The 15,797-nt window shown below is 50.8% G+C and overlaps 1 protein-coding gene across 3 annotated transcripts; it reads right to left on the reverse strand.

Annotated features, from left to right (window-relative positions):
* Nucleotides 1-775: 775 nt before the first annotated feature.
* Nucleotides 776-3,032, reverse strand: LOC109779399 (uncharacterized). 3 transcript variants are annotated; one of them, XM_020338033.4, is made up of 7 exons: nt 2,801-3,032; nt 2,562-2,641; nt 2,265-2,483; nt 1,889-2,179; nt 1,323-1,484; nt 1,149-1,232; nt 776-991 (listed from the first exon to the last, which is right to left on the reverse strand). In XM_020338033.4, exons 2-7 carry the CDS (start codon nt 2,589-2,591, stop codon nt 884-886), a joined length of 894 nt encoding a protein of 297 aa, XP_020193622.1. In that variant the 5' UTR covers nt 2,592-2,641; nt 2,801-3,032; the 3' UTR covers nt 776-883. The 3 variants fall into 3 exon arrangements, with proteins under 3 accessions (XP_020193622.1, XP_020193607.1, XP_020193614.1); XM_020338018.4 differs by having other exon boundaries at nt 2,562-2,718; XM_020338025.4 differs by having other exon boundaries at nt 2,562-2,715; nt 2,801-2,981.
* Between the last annotated feature and the right edge of the window lie 12,765 nt (nt 3,033-15,797).

Below are 15,797 nucleotides of genomic sequence, written 5' to 3' on the forward strand. Positions count from 1 at the left end.
TTGATACCACCCTTACGTCGCCAATATTCCTCTTCAGCCCGGAGGATGGCTATGACTTTGCGTTCGAGGTCGTACCGAAAGGCCCATTCTCCCTCCGAGAAGGGGCGTTGATCGGCCTCCAAGTCCAGCGCGGCTATTGCCTCAACAATTCTAGCCCGCTCCCTCTTGGTTTCACCGCCATGGTTAGCCCCCCACCCACGCAGGAACGCCCGGAGTTTGCTAGCCGCCGCGGTCCAGCACTCTGCCGGTCCGCGTTGCGGCCCTAGCTGAGCGCAGATCAAAGTCCAACGATCCGCGACCATCTGAACAAACCCCTCGGTCTCGAACCATGCCGTTTTGAAGTAGAAACGAGAGCTACGTCTAATGTATTCCTCCCCAGAGGAAAATATCAACGGAACATGGTCCGAGCCAATTCGTGTTTCGGCAACAAGTGTGCATAAGGGAAAAAGGACCTCCCATTCGGGAGTAAAGAACACCCTATCTAACACACTCCGCACCGGCTGCAATTGCTTGTTAGTCCAAGTAAATCTAGCACCGGTCCGAGCCGCCTCACGCAATGCCGTTGCCGCAATGGCACCATTGAACATGGACACCCGAGTCCAGTCAATGTTGGCGTTGTTTTTGTCCGTCCCCAAACAGATTAAATTGAAATCACCACCCACCACAAGTGGCAAGTTGATAGCTCGTTTTGAAGAAGTTGAGGAGTTGCATGTTGATTCGCACTCGCTATAACACGGGTCCAGCTTGTTTTGCGTGACATTGTTCAGATAATTCATTTTTATTCCATAAACCGGTCAATCGATTATTAGACCAGTGCATAGCAGCAAATATATTTATTTCTCCCAAGTTCATAGAGCAAGTCAATGGATGGTCAATATGCTAGCTAAGCGAAGAGTGTCCCAGCCATGACAGTAACAGCTTCTCCCTGAATCCGCACTCGCTGATTCGCAACATCCAGCTCCAGGTATAGTGCCCCACTCCTTGGAGATACCTGATGATGAAATGAACAGAAAAATGGAAATTGACATGATAGTTTGGTTGATTGAGCGCTAACTGTAGCATTTACTTTTTTTTCCCCAAAAAAGGATTCACTGTAGTAAATGATAGTAGTTCACTTGTCGAAAACATTTTCAGCAACATTATATTACCTGAAACGCTATCAGTTTTTGCTTCCCCAGCTTTCCACCCCAGTAGGGTGCCAAAACACAGTGTGCACTGCCACATACGGGATCCTACAGAAATTTTGGGAACAGGTTATGGACTTGTACTATGAACTAGGGTGAAATGGTTAAAGCAGCTTCACTATCAATATGTATTCCTACCTCATCAATCCCAAATTTTGGGCAGAAGAAGCGTGTGAAGAAGTCATAACCCGATCCAGCAGGCGCCGGTGCTGTAACAATCACACCTCTGCCGGCACACTTTCTTATTTCTTCGATGTTAGGAAGGACATCGGCGACCTCTTTTCCTGATGAAAGTTCAACCTGAAAGCCATGGCAGATTCTTTTGGTGAGTCAGACCGGCAACTGAACTCCGTTCCCTTCAAACCACTTCTATTTCAGGAATCCATGTTTCTTATTTGTCACTTTAGTTCTGCACCTTCAATTAAGTTTTATGCAGTTTACAGTTAATTTGAGCATCCTTATATCAATGCCATAGATAGCCATATGATTTTTATCGAACAACGTTTCTGTGACAATTGCGGCTTAAGAAAGAGGTCTTCCTGTTCAGCCTAGTATAATTGTTATAGTAGCACTAACACAATTATTTACGCATCTAAAAAAACACAATTCTTTACCTCAATTTTGTTTCTAAGTTAGTAGGAAATAATTTTTAAAATCATGGTTATGCACTAAAAAAAAAGAGCGAGTGAGATAAGAGACAGTACAATGAAGTCGTTGGTGGCCACTGATTTGTGAACACTGACGACGGGCGCGCCGTTGAGCGTCTCCGGGATGGACGGCAGCTCGTCGGCGGGATCGCAACCCACATAATCACTCATGGGGAAGTCCAGCTCAATGAACAGCTTCCCCTGCTCCTCCGCCTCCGGTGCAGGAACCTTCTTGGCGGTCAGGACCCCGGACTTGGTCGCGAACTCAACCACGCCATGGCGCTCCGCGAGGACAGACGTGAAGAGGAAGTGGGCGGTGGCCAGCGTTGCGTGGCCGCAGAGCGCGACCTGGAAACGACGGCGCATACGGATCAGTTGCGAGCAAGGACGCTGATTCAGCGGGTGTCTGTCAGGTGGGAGGCTAGGCGGCGACCTCGGTGACGGGGGTGAACCAGCGGAGGTGGAACCGCGGCGTGGTGGCGTCGGCTGCGCAGGACGAGTCACGGGAGAAGAAGGCCGTCTGGGAGAGGTTGAACTCGACGGCGACGGACTGCATCCACCGGCCGTCCCCCGCGGGGGCGGCCGCGTCGTCCTCCAGGAAGCACACCGCCGCCGGGTTGCCCTTGAACGGCTGGGCCGTGAAGGCATCCACCTGCGACCAGACCACAGGTGAACACCAGTTCTCATTCGAGCCAACAAGAGAAAAAATGAGGGAGAAGAGAGCACTGACCACGACATACTGGATTCCTTTCTTGACCATGACCGCTAAAGATCAGAGCTGCTCCAAATCCGTCGGTGCCTGCTAGTGATCTGTCGGTACGGATGTTCACCGGAGCAGGATCAGGTTTTTATAGGACAGCAAGTACTGGTGCTAGTCAAATCAGCTGCTGATGATGGGAGTTGGTAGAGCAATAATCATCAGTGACGATATGGAACTTGCAGGCTTCCTTCTCAACGACGACATCTTACCTGCTCGAAGATAATTAGAGAACAACAATAGAACCGGCGAAATTCGCGACCTGCTAGGACTAGGCGCAGACTGAAGCAAGACTTTGTGTTGCCCGGTTGGGACGGTGGCTAAGAGCATTTACATCCGGGTCTTCCGTATCCGTCTCAAATGCTCGAGCAGGCCATTGATCATTGACTGGTCATAAAAAATCGATTCAATTGGACCTTTTAAATCGCGGACAAACGCTCGGCTGATCAACACGCCATATCCAGTCTAAATATAAAGCGGATATGGGGCGGTCCAGGCATGCCCGGACGCGTCCGCCTGTCAGGCCTGGCCCATCATGGACCCCACAAAAAACCAAATCCGAGCGACGAGCTCAAACCCTTGCTCACTCTATCTCTCTCCTGCTCCGTCCACTCCTCTTCCTCACCCTTTTCGTTCCCATCCACCACGATGAGCAGCTTCGGCAGACTCCGGCTCCGAGCTCGACTACGAGGAGGAGATGGCCCTTCGCATTGCGCTGGAGCTGTCCAAGTTGGAGATCGGCGGCAACTCCGGATCTGGAGCGTCGCCGCACCTCCAGCACCGGCGCAGCGCGGACGCCGACTCTGGACCCTCCCGGCCCGCACGCAGCGACGCCCGGCCAGCACAATCCACGCTGGCCCCGCATCATCTCCTTCCCCCGCTGGCCGCTCCTGCACGCGCCAACGCTGGGTGCTTGTGCCCGCGCCTCCGGCCCGCACGCGCACTCCGAAGTCGGACGCGTGCGCCGCGCATTGCGAGAGGCAGCGTACATGGGAGAGGGAGGCGGTGGAGCAGTCCACACGCCGCCGCCGCGGGACGGAGCCGGACGTCGACGAGGACGCGCTCTCCTCGCCTGGGTGTACCGCCGCTCCCTCACGATGGCGGAGACGAACGCTCACCGCCTCCGACGGGGGAACGCCAAGGCGCTCCGGCTAGCTATTGAGCAGTCGGAGCGCGAGGCGAAGGAGGTAGCGGCGGTGAAGACTCGGGTGGCAAGGCTTAAGCGGGAGCAAGACAGGGCGGTCCGTCGGATGAAGGGGTTCACCGTCCTCTTCGACTCCGACGGCGGCAACAGCCGCACCTCGTCGTCCGACGATGAAGACCCTCCGCCAGCCGCAAACGTTGATACGTCTCCAATGTATCTATAAATTTTTATTGTTTCATGCTATTATATATCTGTTTTGGATGTTTTATATGCTATTTTATATTATTTTTGGGACTAACCTATTAACCTAGATCCCTGTGCCATTTTCTGTTTTTATTTGTTTTTGACTTTTATAGAAAAGGAATATCAAACGGAGTCCAAACGGAATAAAACTTTACGATGATTTTTCTTGGACCAGAAGACACCCAGAAGACTTGGAGAAAGGGCCAGAAGAGTCCCGAGGAGGCCACAAGCCCTCAGGGCGTGCCCCCTGACTTGTGGGCCCCTCGGGAGTCCCCTAACCCTAATTCCAGCTCTATATATTCTCAAATATTCCCCAAACATCAGAAGCGTCCACGAAAATACTTTTCCATCACCGCAAGCCTCTGTTCCCGTGAGATCCCATCTTGGGGCCTTTTCTGGCACTCTGCCGAAAGGGGATTCGATCATGGAGGGCCTCTACATCAACCTTGCCGCCCTTCCGATGAAGCGTGAGTAGTTTACCACAGACCTAAGGATCCATAGCCAGTAGCTAGATGGCTTCTTCTCTCTCTCTTTGATCTTCAATACAATGTTCTCCTCGATGTTCTTGGAGTTCTATCTGATGTAATCTTCTTTTGCGGTGCGTTTGTTGAGATTCGATGAATTGTGGATTTATGATCAATTGTCTATGAATATTATTTGAGTCTTATCTCAACTCTTTTATGCATGATTAAGATATCTTTGTATTTCTTCGAACTAGCGGTTTGGTTTGGCCAACTAGATTGGTTTTTCTTGCAATGAGAGAGGTGCTTAGTTTTGGATTCAATCTTGCAGTGTCCTCGTCCAGTGACAGTAGGGGTAGCGAGGCACATATTGTATTTTTGCCATCAAGGATAAAAAGATGGGGTTTATATCATATTGCTTGAGTTTATCCCTCTACATCATGTCATCTTACTTAAACGTTGCTCTGTTCTTATGAACTTAATACTCTAGATGCAGGCACGAGTCGGTCGATGTGTGGAGTAATAGTAGTAGATGCAGAATCATTTCGGTCTACTTGTCACGGACATGATGCCTATATTCATGATCATTGCCTTATATATCGTCATAACTATGCGCTTTTCTATCAATTGCTCAATAGTAATTTGTTTACCCACTGTATGTTTTCTTTCAAGAGAGAAGCCTTTAGTGAAACTTATGGCCCCCGGGTCTATTTTCCATCATATATTTTCAGATGTATAAACCAGAAAACCCAAAAATACCTTGCTGCAATTTATTTATGTTTACTTTAGTTTGCTCTTTTATTTATCTTTTATACCTATCTCGATTAGGTCTCACTCTTGTTCATGACCGTGAAGGGACTGACAACCCCTTTTTCGCGTTGTGTGCAAGTGTTTGTTAGTTTGTGCAGGTGCATATATTGAAGACTTGCTTGTGCCTCCTACTGGATTGATATCTTGGTTCTTAACTTAGGGAAATACTTATCTCTACTTTGCTGCATCACCCTTTTCTCTTCAAGGGAAAAATCAACGCAAGCTCAAGAAGTAGCAGACGCCTTCAGTTGCGCCGGCGACCAGAAGGGCAAAGGGGACGAGGAAGTGGTGATTCCGCCCCCCTCCTCAATGTTTATATCGTTTTTAGTTGTAGAAGTTTAAGAACTTATCCGTGGACGAACTATGATCTTTTGAATGTCGTGAAGTATGTTATGTCCGTTTGCAGCCGATCTTGTGTTCCTTTGTAGCTCAATTTTGTTGTCCGTCGTTTGATCACGTAGGATAGATCAACGTGTGCATGGGTAGTATGGATATAAGGCACCATATATGAGATATACGGATGCAGAATGACAAATATGAGGGGTGCCCGGTCAGTGCCCGCGGCGCGTTTGCGTGTGTTTGAGGGGCCGGATTTGCCAAGTCCAGCTGTCGATGCTCTTATGTGTTTGGTTTCTGTCACCAAGTGGAACGGCACGGGTCGGTTCCGTTCCCAGACCCCATTCCTGCGTTTGGATCGTCAAAGGAACCAAAACCACTCGATTCCAGGGAATGGCATATTCGCTGTTTATGCCGTTCCAAGCGGTCTCTCAAAATCGAGCGGACCACGCGGAGCCGCCCACTCCCACGACCTCCTTCCTCCCCCGCTACAGCAGCAAGGAGTTGCAGCCACCAATAACCACGGGGCATCCAGCATGAGCTGCCGGGCGCATCCCATCCAGCCGGCCGTCGCGCTTGAGCACGCGTCGTCGAGAGAAGCGGTCGTGCGGCGCCGGGAGCGCCGCATCCAGCTGGGCGTCGCGCTTGAGCACACGTCACCGGGAGTCGCGGTCGTGCAGCGTCGGGAGTGTCGCATCCAGCCGGGCGCCGCGCTTGAGCACGCGCCGCTGGGAGCTGCGGTCGTGCGACGTCAGGACTCAGGAACCGCTCGCTGCGGGGGGCGTCGCATCCAGCGGGCCGGCGTGGCGGCGTACAAGGACGCAGGATCCGCCCAGCGTCGGCGTGAGGGACAGGATGGATGGGGGTGGGAGGAAGCCCGAGGTGAGCTCCAGCCTCTCGATGTCCTCCTCTTCAGCTAGCATGGTCACCGTGCTTTGGCGGCCGGTGCTTGCTCAAGGATGGTGTTGGCGTTGTAGGCAGCAGCAAGTTCAGATAAACTGCGCAGTTGTTAGTTCAGACCTCAGATTGATTGGCGTTCTGTCCCTGGGAACCATCCCATCCTATCTCATTCTCTTCTAGCTAAACGCCGAGATGGAATCATTCCGTTCCTTAGGAATGGAACGGTTCCATGACATTCCACTTGGTTCCAAAACCAAACACACCCTTAGAGCATCCACGACCGGACTTGGCAAATCCGGCCCCCTATACGTCCGCGGACGCGCCCGAGCACGCGTGCGAGCGCATTCAGATGGGCCTTCATATTTCGCTCTCGGCATCCACATATATCAAATGCGGACTCTTAAATCCATGCACATCGATCATAAAAGGCAATGTCTCATGTCAATAATAAATGTTGGTACCGAGCATAGATAGTGTTTACACAAAAATTTATTTTAACTACACAAGTGAAGCTTTAGCTCCTTGGTTTCCATTGTGGGTCCATGTGAGCTCCACAAGATCATTGAGTAGCTGTGTGTGCACCTGGTGATCTCGAAAATTCTGATGCATCTGCAGAAAGTTCATAAGCTGAGCTGCATCTTGATCTTTCGGGATTTCAATTTGTTCTACAGGTGCTTCAAAATCATTGGTTTGAGCTACACCATCACCCTCATCCTCGACAATCATATCGTGTAGAATAACACAACATGTCATCAGCTGCCACAAAGTTTCTGATTCCCACATCATTGCAGCGCTACACACAATTCCCCAACGAGCTTGAAGCACACCAAATGCACTCTCCACATCCTTTCTAGCCGCTTCCTGCATTGTTGCAAAGTGGCTCTGTTTATTGCCACGCGGTTAGGATATGGTCTTCCCAAATGCCGCCCACCGAGGATAGATATCATTGGCAAGATAGTATCCCATGTTGTACTCTCGGCCGTTGATGGCGTAGTTGCACGGCGGTGATTCCCCATTGCAAAGCCTCCTGAACAGCGGAGATCGTTGAAGCACGTTGATGTCGTTGTGAGAAACGCTTCTAGTATGATGGTGGCCTCTCTGTGTGACCTTGATACATTCCCCACAAACCTTGGGGGCAGTTCTTCCATTGCTAATGCATGCAATCAATTGATCCGAATATTCCTGGAAACCCCCTTGCCTCTCCAATATCCACCAACTTCTCCCTATCTTGCGCATTTGGTTCTCTGAGATACTCAGGTCCAAACACCTCCACCATGGCGTGGGCAAACTTGACAATAGTCTTCAAGCACGTGCTGTCCCCCATCCTGACCATCTCACCAATGAAATCTGTAGCGGTACCAAGTGCAAGCATCCTCAGAGCAGCCGTGCACTTCTACTTGGCAGAGAAAGAGAGTTGTCCACAGCAACCCCTTGTGAGCTTGAAGTAGTCATCATGTGACTCCACTCCCTCCACAATGCGCAAAAACAATGGTTTCCGCATGCAAAAACGGCGACGAAACCATGGATCATCTCGGAAAGTAGGATTGGGAGCAAAGTAGTCCCTGGCAGTAGCTTTGCTCCGGACCCCTATCCCGATTGATCACTCTTCTCCCTTTGATTGAGCCGTTGAAGTTGAGAATATGTTCCAATTGCCGGTCCATTTCCTCTTGCATGCTCATGAGCATGATCACACTACTGCAGGATGGTGCTAACGCGACACTACGATTAGAGACCCTTCGACGAAACTGTGTGCGATGCAATAATTGCAAACGGTGGTGTAAAAAACTCGTAAAAAAATGTGCAAAACGTTTGCGATGACGGATGCATCAAAGACGGTTCAGATTTTAGTTGCGTGTGTGATGCAGGGCATACGGTTCAGTTCAATGAACTGTTTGCGATGAGGAGGAACAAGAAAAACGGGCAGCCAGATGAAGGTGTGTGCGTTATACAACATACGGTTCACTCGGATGAACTATTTGTGAAAGTGCGTTATATCGACTAGAGGGGGGTGAATAGGCGATTTTTATGAATTCTTCACTGAGGAATTTGCCAGTGAGGAAATTCCTTAGCGAAGAACTACTTGCAGCGGAATAAGTACTCAAAAGTATGCATAGCAGAACACAAGCATGGTCATCATGATGAAATGAAGACAAGCATAGAGTACAGAAAGCGTAAACACAGGATAACCCAGGATGAAGACAAACAGACTGAAGAAATTAAACTGAGGAAATTGAGAAAGTCTTCAGTCAAAGTCTTCAAACACAACAAGTGCACAACACAGCTATGAGGAAATGAAAGAGTTGAGGAAATAGAACCAGTTGGCTTGGTGAAGATAATGATTTGGTAGACCAGTTCCAACTGCTGTCTCAGTTGTACGTCTGGTTGGAGCGGCTAGGTATTTAAACCTGAGGACACACAGTCCTCACCGTATTCTCCTTGAACTAAGGTCACACAGACCTCATCCAATCACTCATGGTAAGTCTTCAGGTGACTTCCAAACCTTCACAAACTCGGTCACTCGGCGATCCACAATTTCCTCTTGGATGCTCTAGACCATGACGCCTAACCGTCTGGAAGAAGCACAATCTTCAAAGGTAACAAGCGTCAGATCCACGCAGGATCAATCTCTTCAGTGATGCTCAATCACTTGGGGTTTGTAGGTGTTTGGGTTTGAGTTTTCCTCACTTGATGATTTTCGCTCAAAGTCCTCGGAGGATGGGATGCTCTCAAATGACAAGTGTTAGTTTCTCTCAGAGCAGCCAACCAGCTAGTGGTTGTAGGGGGCGGCTATTTATAGCCTAGGGAGCAGTCCGACATGATAAGACATAAATGCCCTTCAATGATATGACCGTTAGGTGGGTAGATATTTTGGGACAGCTGGCGCATAGCACAACAACGGTCGAAAATTTGAGTATCAAATTCCTCAGGGCTATCATGTTCCTCACTATGTAGGCAATCTGCACTGGCGAATTCCTAACTCCTCAGTCAGAACAAATTCCTCAGAAACCAGAAGAACTTCGTATGTGTCACTGAAGAATATGACTGCACTGTATGAGATTTCCAATGGCTTCACTCGAAGGGATTGGTAGGTGTAGGATTTTGAGTTGAGCATCACCTGGAAATTTTTCCTTAGTATTTCCTCGACCCCCTTTAACAGTACAGTGTTTCCTATGACTCAAGAAAGGGAAAATGAAACTACGAAAACAAAAGTCTTCACGCTTCATGTTCCTCAAATGAATACCAAGTCTTCAAGGTCACACCAATTTCTTCACTTTCAAAGTCTTCAGAAAGTCTTCAGAAATCCAAAGTCTTCAGTCCAAGAACTTCATTTTTAGGGGTCGACTTTCACTGTAAATGTTGAGGATATAGACCTTAGAGTCACCCGCCAAGAGGGGCCGGGTTACTCATATGGTCGTTGCCAGAAGTCGGGAGCCAAGCTTGAAGACGATGGGCCAGAGATGGGCTTAAGACCCGGATGTGGCTTAAGGCCCGTAGTTACAATCATTATTATGGTAGAACTTGTAGTGTAAGGCAAGTATAGTTGAGAGTCCGAGCCGGACACTCTTATGAGCCGGCCGGGACTCTGAGGGCTGCTGGGCGTCAGCCTCCCTATATAAAGGGACGACCCGGCAGCGGTTTAAGGACAAGAACAATCTCATCGAGAGCCGGGCATAGCAGTTTAGCTCCCTGGTGATCGTAACCCTAATCAATACCACCTCAAACTGGACGTAGGCTTTTACCTTCACCGTAAGGGGCCGAACCAGTATAAACCCTCGTGTTCCTTGTCCCGCATTAACCCCTTCAAGCTTCCTAGTTGCGATGGCTCCACGACTAAGTCCTAGCTCGAGGACATCTGCCGTGACAATTCCACGACAGTTGGCGCCCACCGTGGGGCCAGCGCACGGTGGATTTGAGTTCTTGAAGGGCAGCTTCGAAGGGCTCAAGGGATACGCTGTGGGCCAGATGACCAAGAGTCATCGCGGCAAGCTCTACATCGATGATGCAAACTGGGGCCCCGACGTCGGCTCAATTGAGTACGGGTACCGGGTCCCCTTCGGCGGAATTCATGTTTTCATTGGCAAGATTGGTGAGCCGGGCCCTGAGCCGGATCTCTGCCGATCTCATCGAAACGGCTCAGCGTGCACGACCCGCCCGGGCCCGGCCTACCTTAAGGCGCGCTTTTGTGGGATGCATCCATGGAGGGCCCTCTGATCCATCTGGGTCTGGTGATGAGGCGGCCGCCGGCTCTGACGGCGAGTCGGCCACCGATGAGTCAAACTCGTTGTATCAACTTCAAGATGGCAGGCTCATGGGCTGTTCCGATGGTGACAGTATTCCGGACCCGTTTGAGCCGCCAAGTCAGGTTGGAGTCTTTATGGCTGGCGCGCAGCCTGTTCAGAACCCCGCTGCTGGAGCGGGAAACCCGGTGCCTTCTCCGGCTCAGGTGCTAATGGATCTCACGGACAAGATGACGGCCCTGTTAACTGCCACGGTTGACCCGGCGGATCAAGCTCGGCATGATGCGGAGATGGCACAGTTAAAATTGGATCTAGTAAAGGCTAAGGAGGATCTGGCAGCGGAAGGGATCAGGATGACTGCGGAGCGGGCGGCTCTCGATGCCCAAACCCAGTTGATTCAAGCGCAGCCCTTCCGACTCACGATGGACCAAAACGCGGCCAATGAGGTCCTGAGAAGGAGGCATCAAAAGGCCCAATCTCGACTCCCTCCGGTTTACGATCCACGCAACCTCTTCAACACACCAGGTGCAGGGTCTAGTAACCCGCCAGGGGTCATAGTGCCCGGGTCCGGAACCCCTATTCAGCCACAGGTGATGGGGCCTCCCCAGGTGCCCCCTGCCCCGCCTCAGTACGTGCCAATACCCCCGGTCATTATAATAACCCGCTGGAGAACATGGTCGCTGCGGCAGCACGGCTGGCGGCTCTCCCAGTTGACGGCGACTCTCCGACGGCTATTGAAACCTGCCGGGTTAGGGAACTCCTTCAGACAGCACTAGCACAGCAAGAGGCGTATTCCTACAGCCGGGACAGGATCCACTCGACCCCTCGTCCAGGCCAGAGCCCGAGTTACAGCAGACACATGGTCTCAGCGACCGGCTCAAGTAACGTCCGACGCCATGACCCGCCTCCTGGCCATGGCCCGGCTTATAATGGAGCCTTTTACGCAGCAGACCAGGACAAAGCGCGGCAAGAGGCGGAGCAAGTGCCTCAATTGACGGCTTACCAGACCCCCCCGGCTTATCCGACGACTTCCGTCGATGTGGGTATCCCTACCAGGACCGGGGGTGTCCCTTGTTTAGTGCCAGCTATCCGTAATGAACGTCTACCTAAGGACTTCAGGGGCCCTAGGAAGGTTCCTAATTACACAGCTGACTTACAACCCGCAGCCTGGATCGAGAGTTATGAGATGGCTATGGAGCTGCTGGAGGTCAGTGAGGCGGCCATGGCCAAGTATTTCACCATGATGTTAGATGGGACTGCCCGCACTTGGTTGAAAGGGCTACCACCGAATTCCATTGGGTCTTGGGCTGAGCTGAAAGCCCGGTTCATCCAAAACTTCAAAGATACCTGTAGGCAGTCTATGTCAATTGTGGATTTGACTAACTGTAAGCAGCAGGAGGGTGAGTCTACGACACATTGGGTTCGCCGGGTTAAGGAGATCATACACTCGTCAGACAAGATGGATGCCGGCTCAGCGGTTTTAATGCTGGAGCAGAATTGTCGTTTTGTGCCCCTGAAGATGAAACTCGGGCAGCTTAAGCGCGACTGCAGTGATATGGGTACACTAATGGCAGCTCTTGTCAAGTACGCCAATTCTAATGGTACCAAGGATCCCCCTTCAGATGATGAAAGGACAGGGAAGGGAAAGAAGAACGGCAATGGCAAGGGACCTCAGTTTAACCCGGGGAACCAAGGAGGCAAGCGCAAGGCCGATGGCAGCCTAGAGTTTGTAGCCAACGCCAGCTCACAAGGTAATAACCAGCTACGCAAGGGGAGGCCCCCTCCCCGAGGCGGCGGGTCAGGTCCGACGCTGGAGCAATTGTTGAATGAACCTTGTCCAAGGCACGGCTCTAGAGAGAAGCCAACGACTCATCTGTGGAAGGATTGTGCGATCATGAAGGCCTTTAAGAATTACAATGGCCCGGGCGGCGGCTCTGGCGCCGGCGGCTTTCATGGCCCAGGCGGCGGCTCAAATTCCGGTCCTCAGAACGGTCAAGGGGGCTTTAACCAGCAGTCTGGCCAGGGTCATCAACAGCAGCAGGGGGGTTATCAGACCAATCCAAAGCAACTCAGCGGTGGACAGTATCATGTGTTTACCACCAGTCTGTGTAAGCGAGATCAGAAGCTTCATAAGAGGGCAGTGAATGCTGTTGAGCCGGCGATCCCACGCTACTTGCGGTGGTCTGAGCAGCCTATAGTGTGGAGTAGGGAGGATCACCCTCCCTAGGTGGATAACCCGGGCCACTTGGCCTTAGTGGTGGCTCCTCAAGTGGGAGGATATAAGTTCACAAAGGTGCTCATGGATGGAGGCAGCAGCATCAACATCCTCTATTATGAGACTTTTCGCTGTATGGGGTTGGTTGATAAGAACCTTAGCCAGTCAAACACTATCTTCCATGGTGTGGTACCTGGTAAATCGGCTTATCCAGTCGGCAAGATCGAATTGGAAGTGGCCTTTGGTGATGAGAACAACTACAGGGTGGAGAAATTGACCTTTGAGGTGGTCAAGATAAGAAGTCCATACCATGCTATATTTGGACGGCCGGCTTACGCCAAGTTCATGGCACGGCCGTGTTATGTGTACTTGCAGCTCAAGATGCCGGGTCACAATGGGACCATTACGGTTCACGGCAGTCGAAAAGTGGCTCTGGAGTGTGAGGAAGGCGATGCGGCTTATGCAGAATCTGTGTGTGCTACAGAGGAGTTGAAGTTTTACAAAGACAATGTTGACCCAACAGATATGACCTCTCTGAAAAAGCCAACTACAGAACAAGAGCCGGCAATGAAATTTAAATCGGCTGATGAAACTAAACTTGTTGATTTTGTTCCAGGTGACTCATCTCAGCAGTTTAGCATCAGTGCAAATCTGGATCCAAAATAGGAAAGCGCGCTCATCGAGTTCATCCGTGAGAATAGGGACATCTTCGCATGGAACCTTCTGACATGCCAGGTGTACCTAGAGAACTCGCTGAGCATACTCTCAATGTTGATCCGAAATTTAAGCTGGTCAGGCAGTTTCTTCGGCGGTTTAATGAAGAGAGGCGGAAAGCTATTGGTGAAGAGGTGGCCCGGCTCTTGGCAGCCGGGTTTATCGTTGAAGTCTTTCACCCAGAGTGGTTAGCTAACCCGGTGCTTGTACTCAAGAAGAACGGCACTTGGCGAATGTGTGTGGACTACACGGACTTAAACAAGGCGTGTCCGGCTGATCCTTTTGCCCTCCCCCGTATTGATCAAATCATTGATGCTACGGCAGGTTGTGCACGTTTAAGTTTCTTGGATTCTTATTCCGGTTATCATCAGATTAAGATGGCAGTTAAGGACCAGGAGAAGACGGCGTTCATCACTCCCTTTGGAGCCTTCTGCTATGTGTCTATGCCCTTTGGACTAAAGTGTGCACAGGCGACTTACCAGCGTTGTGTACAGAACTGTCTTCATAAACAGATTGGGCGCAATGTTCACGCTTATGTGGACGATATTGTGGTTAAATCCATAAAAGAGGAAACCCTGATAGATGATTTAAGGGAAACCTTTGATAATCTCCGGGTCTATAAGATGATGCTTAACCCGGCCAAGTGTGTATTTGGTGTCCCTGCAGGCAAGCTCTTGGGGTTTTTGCTTTCTGATAGAGGCATTGAGGCTAACCCGGAGAAGATCAAGGCCATCACCTCCCTGGCTAAGCCGGCGTGTGTAAATGACGTTCAGCGTCTGGCGGGTCGCATCGCTGCTTTAAGCCGGTTTATAAGTTGTTTGGGTGAGAAGGCCATGCCATTATATCAGTTGATGAAGAAAACTGATAACTTTATCTAGAATGATGCAGCTAATACCGCTTTTGAGGATTTGAAGAAGCAGCTGGCAGAGCCCCCAGTCCTTGCTGCTCCGGTTGATAAGGAGCCCTTATTACTGTATGTGGCGGCAAACGCACGAGCCGTCAGTGTGGCTATTGTGGTGGAGCGCAAGGAGGAGGGTAAGGAGCATCCGGTTCAGCGGCCGGTTTATTATGTCAGCGAAGTGCTCATTGAGTCCAAGCAGCGGTACCCGCATTGGCAGAAGCTTGTGTATGGTGTGTTCATGGCGAGCCGGAAACTTAAGCATTATTTTCAGGGTCATCCCATCACTGTGGTCAGTTCTGCCCCCCCCTGGTGATATCATTCAAAACAGAGAGGCCACAGGGAGAATTGCTAAGTGGGTATAGAACTTGGACCTCATGGTCTCAAATATGTGCCACGCACTGCTGTTAAATCTCAGGCCTTGGTGGATTTCATCAATGATTGGACAGAGTCACAAGTGCCCGAGCAAAAGCCGAATAACACATATTGGACTATTCACTTCGATGGGTCCAGGCAGTTGGAGGGCTCGGGGGCTGGCGTTGTATTGGCTTCCCCTAAAGGTGACAAGTTCCATTATGTGCTACAGTTGATGTTTCCTTGCACTAACAATGCGGCTGAGTACGAGGCCTTGCTCCACGGTCTTCGGATGGCTAAGGAGATGAGCTTGAGCCGGGTAAGGTGCTTCAGTGACTCAGACTTGGTGGCTCAACAAGTATCAGGCAAGTGGGACTCTAAGGACCCTCTAATGGCGGCTTATCGCCGTGAAGTTGATGCCATTGCTGGGCACTTTCAGGGCTACCAAGTAGAGCACATTGATCGCAGGAAGGACGAGGCGGCTGATGCTCTAAGCCGGCTAGGCTCTCAGCGAAAGCCGGTGCCGCCTAACACTTTCCTGGACGTCCTGTATAGCCCTTCGGTTAAGTTGCCTACGGAGGAAGACTTGGCTGTCCCTGACCCGGAGGCACGACTGGTGGCGGCTCTCCATATCATACCAGACTGGACAATGCCATATCTGGCTTACATGACCCGGGGCGAGTTGCTTGAGGATGAAACTTTGGCCAGGCAAATAACCCGGCGGGCTAAGTCAATGATTGTTATCGATGGCGAGTTGCATCATCGCAGTGTTACAGGAGCATTTCAGCGTTGTGTCTCCCCTGAGGAAGGTCAAGAGATCTTGCGTGAGATCCATGAAGGGGATTGTGGCCATCATGCCGGCTCAAAGTCCCTTGTGGCCAAGGCTTTTCGTCATG

This window comes from Aegilops tauschii, chromosome 3 (assembly GCF_002575655.3).
Source record: "Aegilops tauschii subsp. strangulata cultivar AL8/78 chromosome 3, Aet v6.0, whole genome shotgun sequence".
NCBI classification, from domain to species: domain Eukaryota; kingdom Viridiplantae; phylum Streptophyta; class Magnoliopsida; order Poales; family Poaceae; genus Aegilops; species Aegilops tauschii.

Excerpts from the sequence above, each read along its gene's own strand:
- LOC109779399 (XM_020338033.4), bottom strand. The coding sequence starts at position 2,591 with ATGGTCAAGAAAGGAATCCAGTATGTCGTG. Across the intron at positions 2,180-2,264 it reads GGTTCACCCCCGTCACCGAG|GTCGCGCTCTGCGGCCACGC; the intron begins GTCGCCGCCTAG and ends CGTCGTTTCCAG. Across the intron at positions 992-1,148 it reads AAAAACTGATAGCGTTTCAG|GTATCTCCAAGGAGTGGGGC; the intron begins GTAATATAATGT and ends TTTCATCATCAG.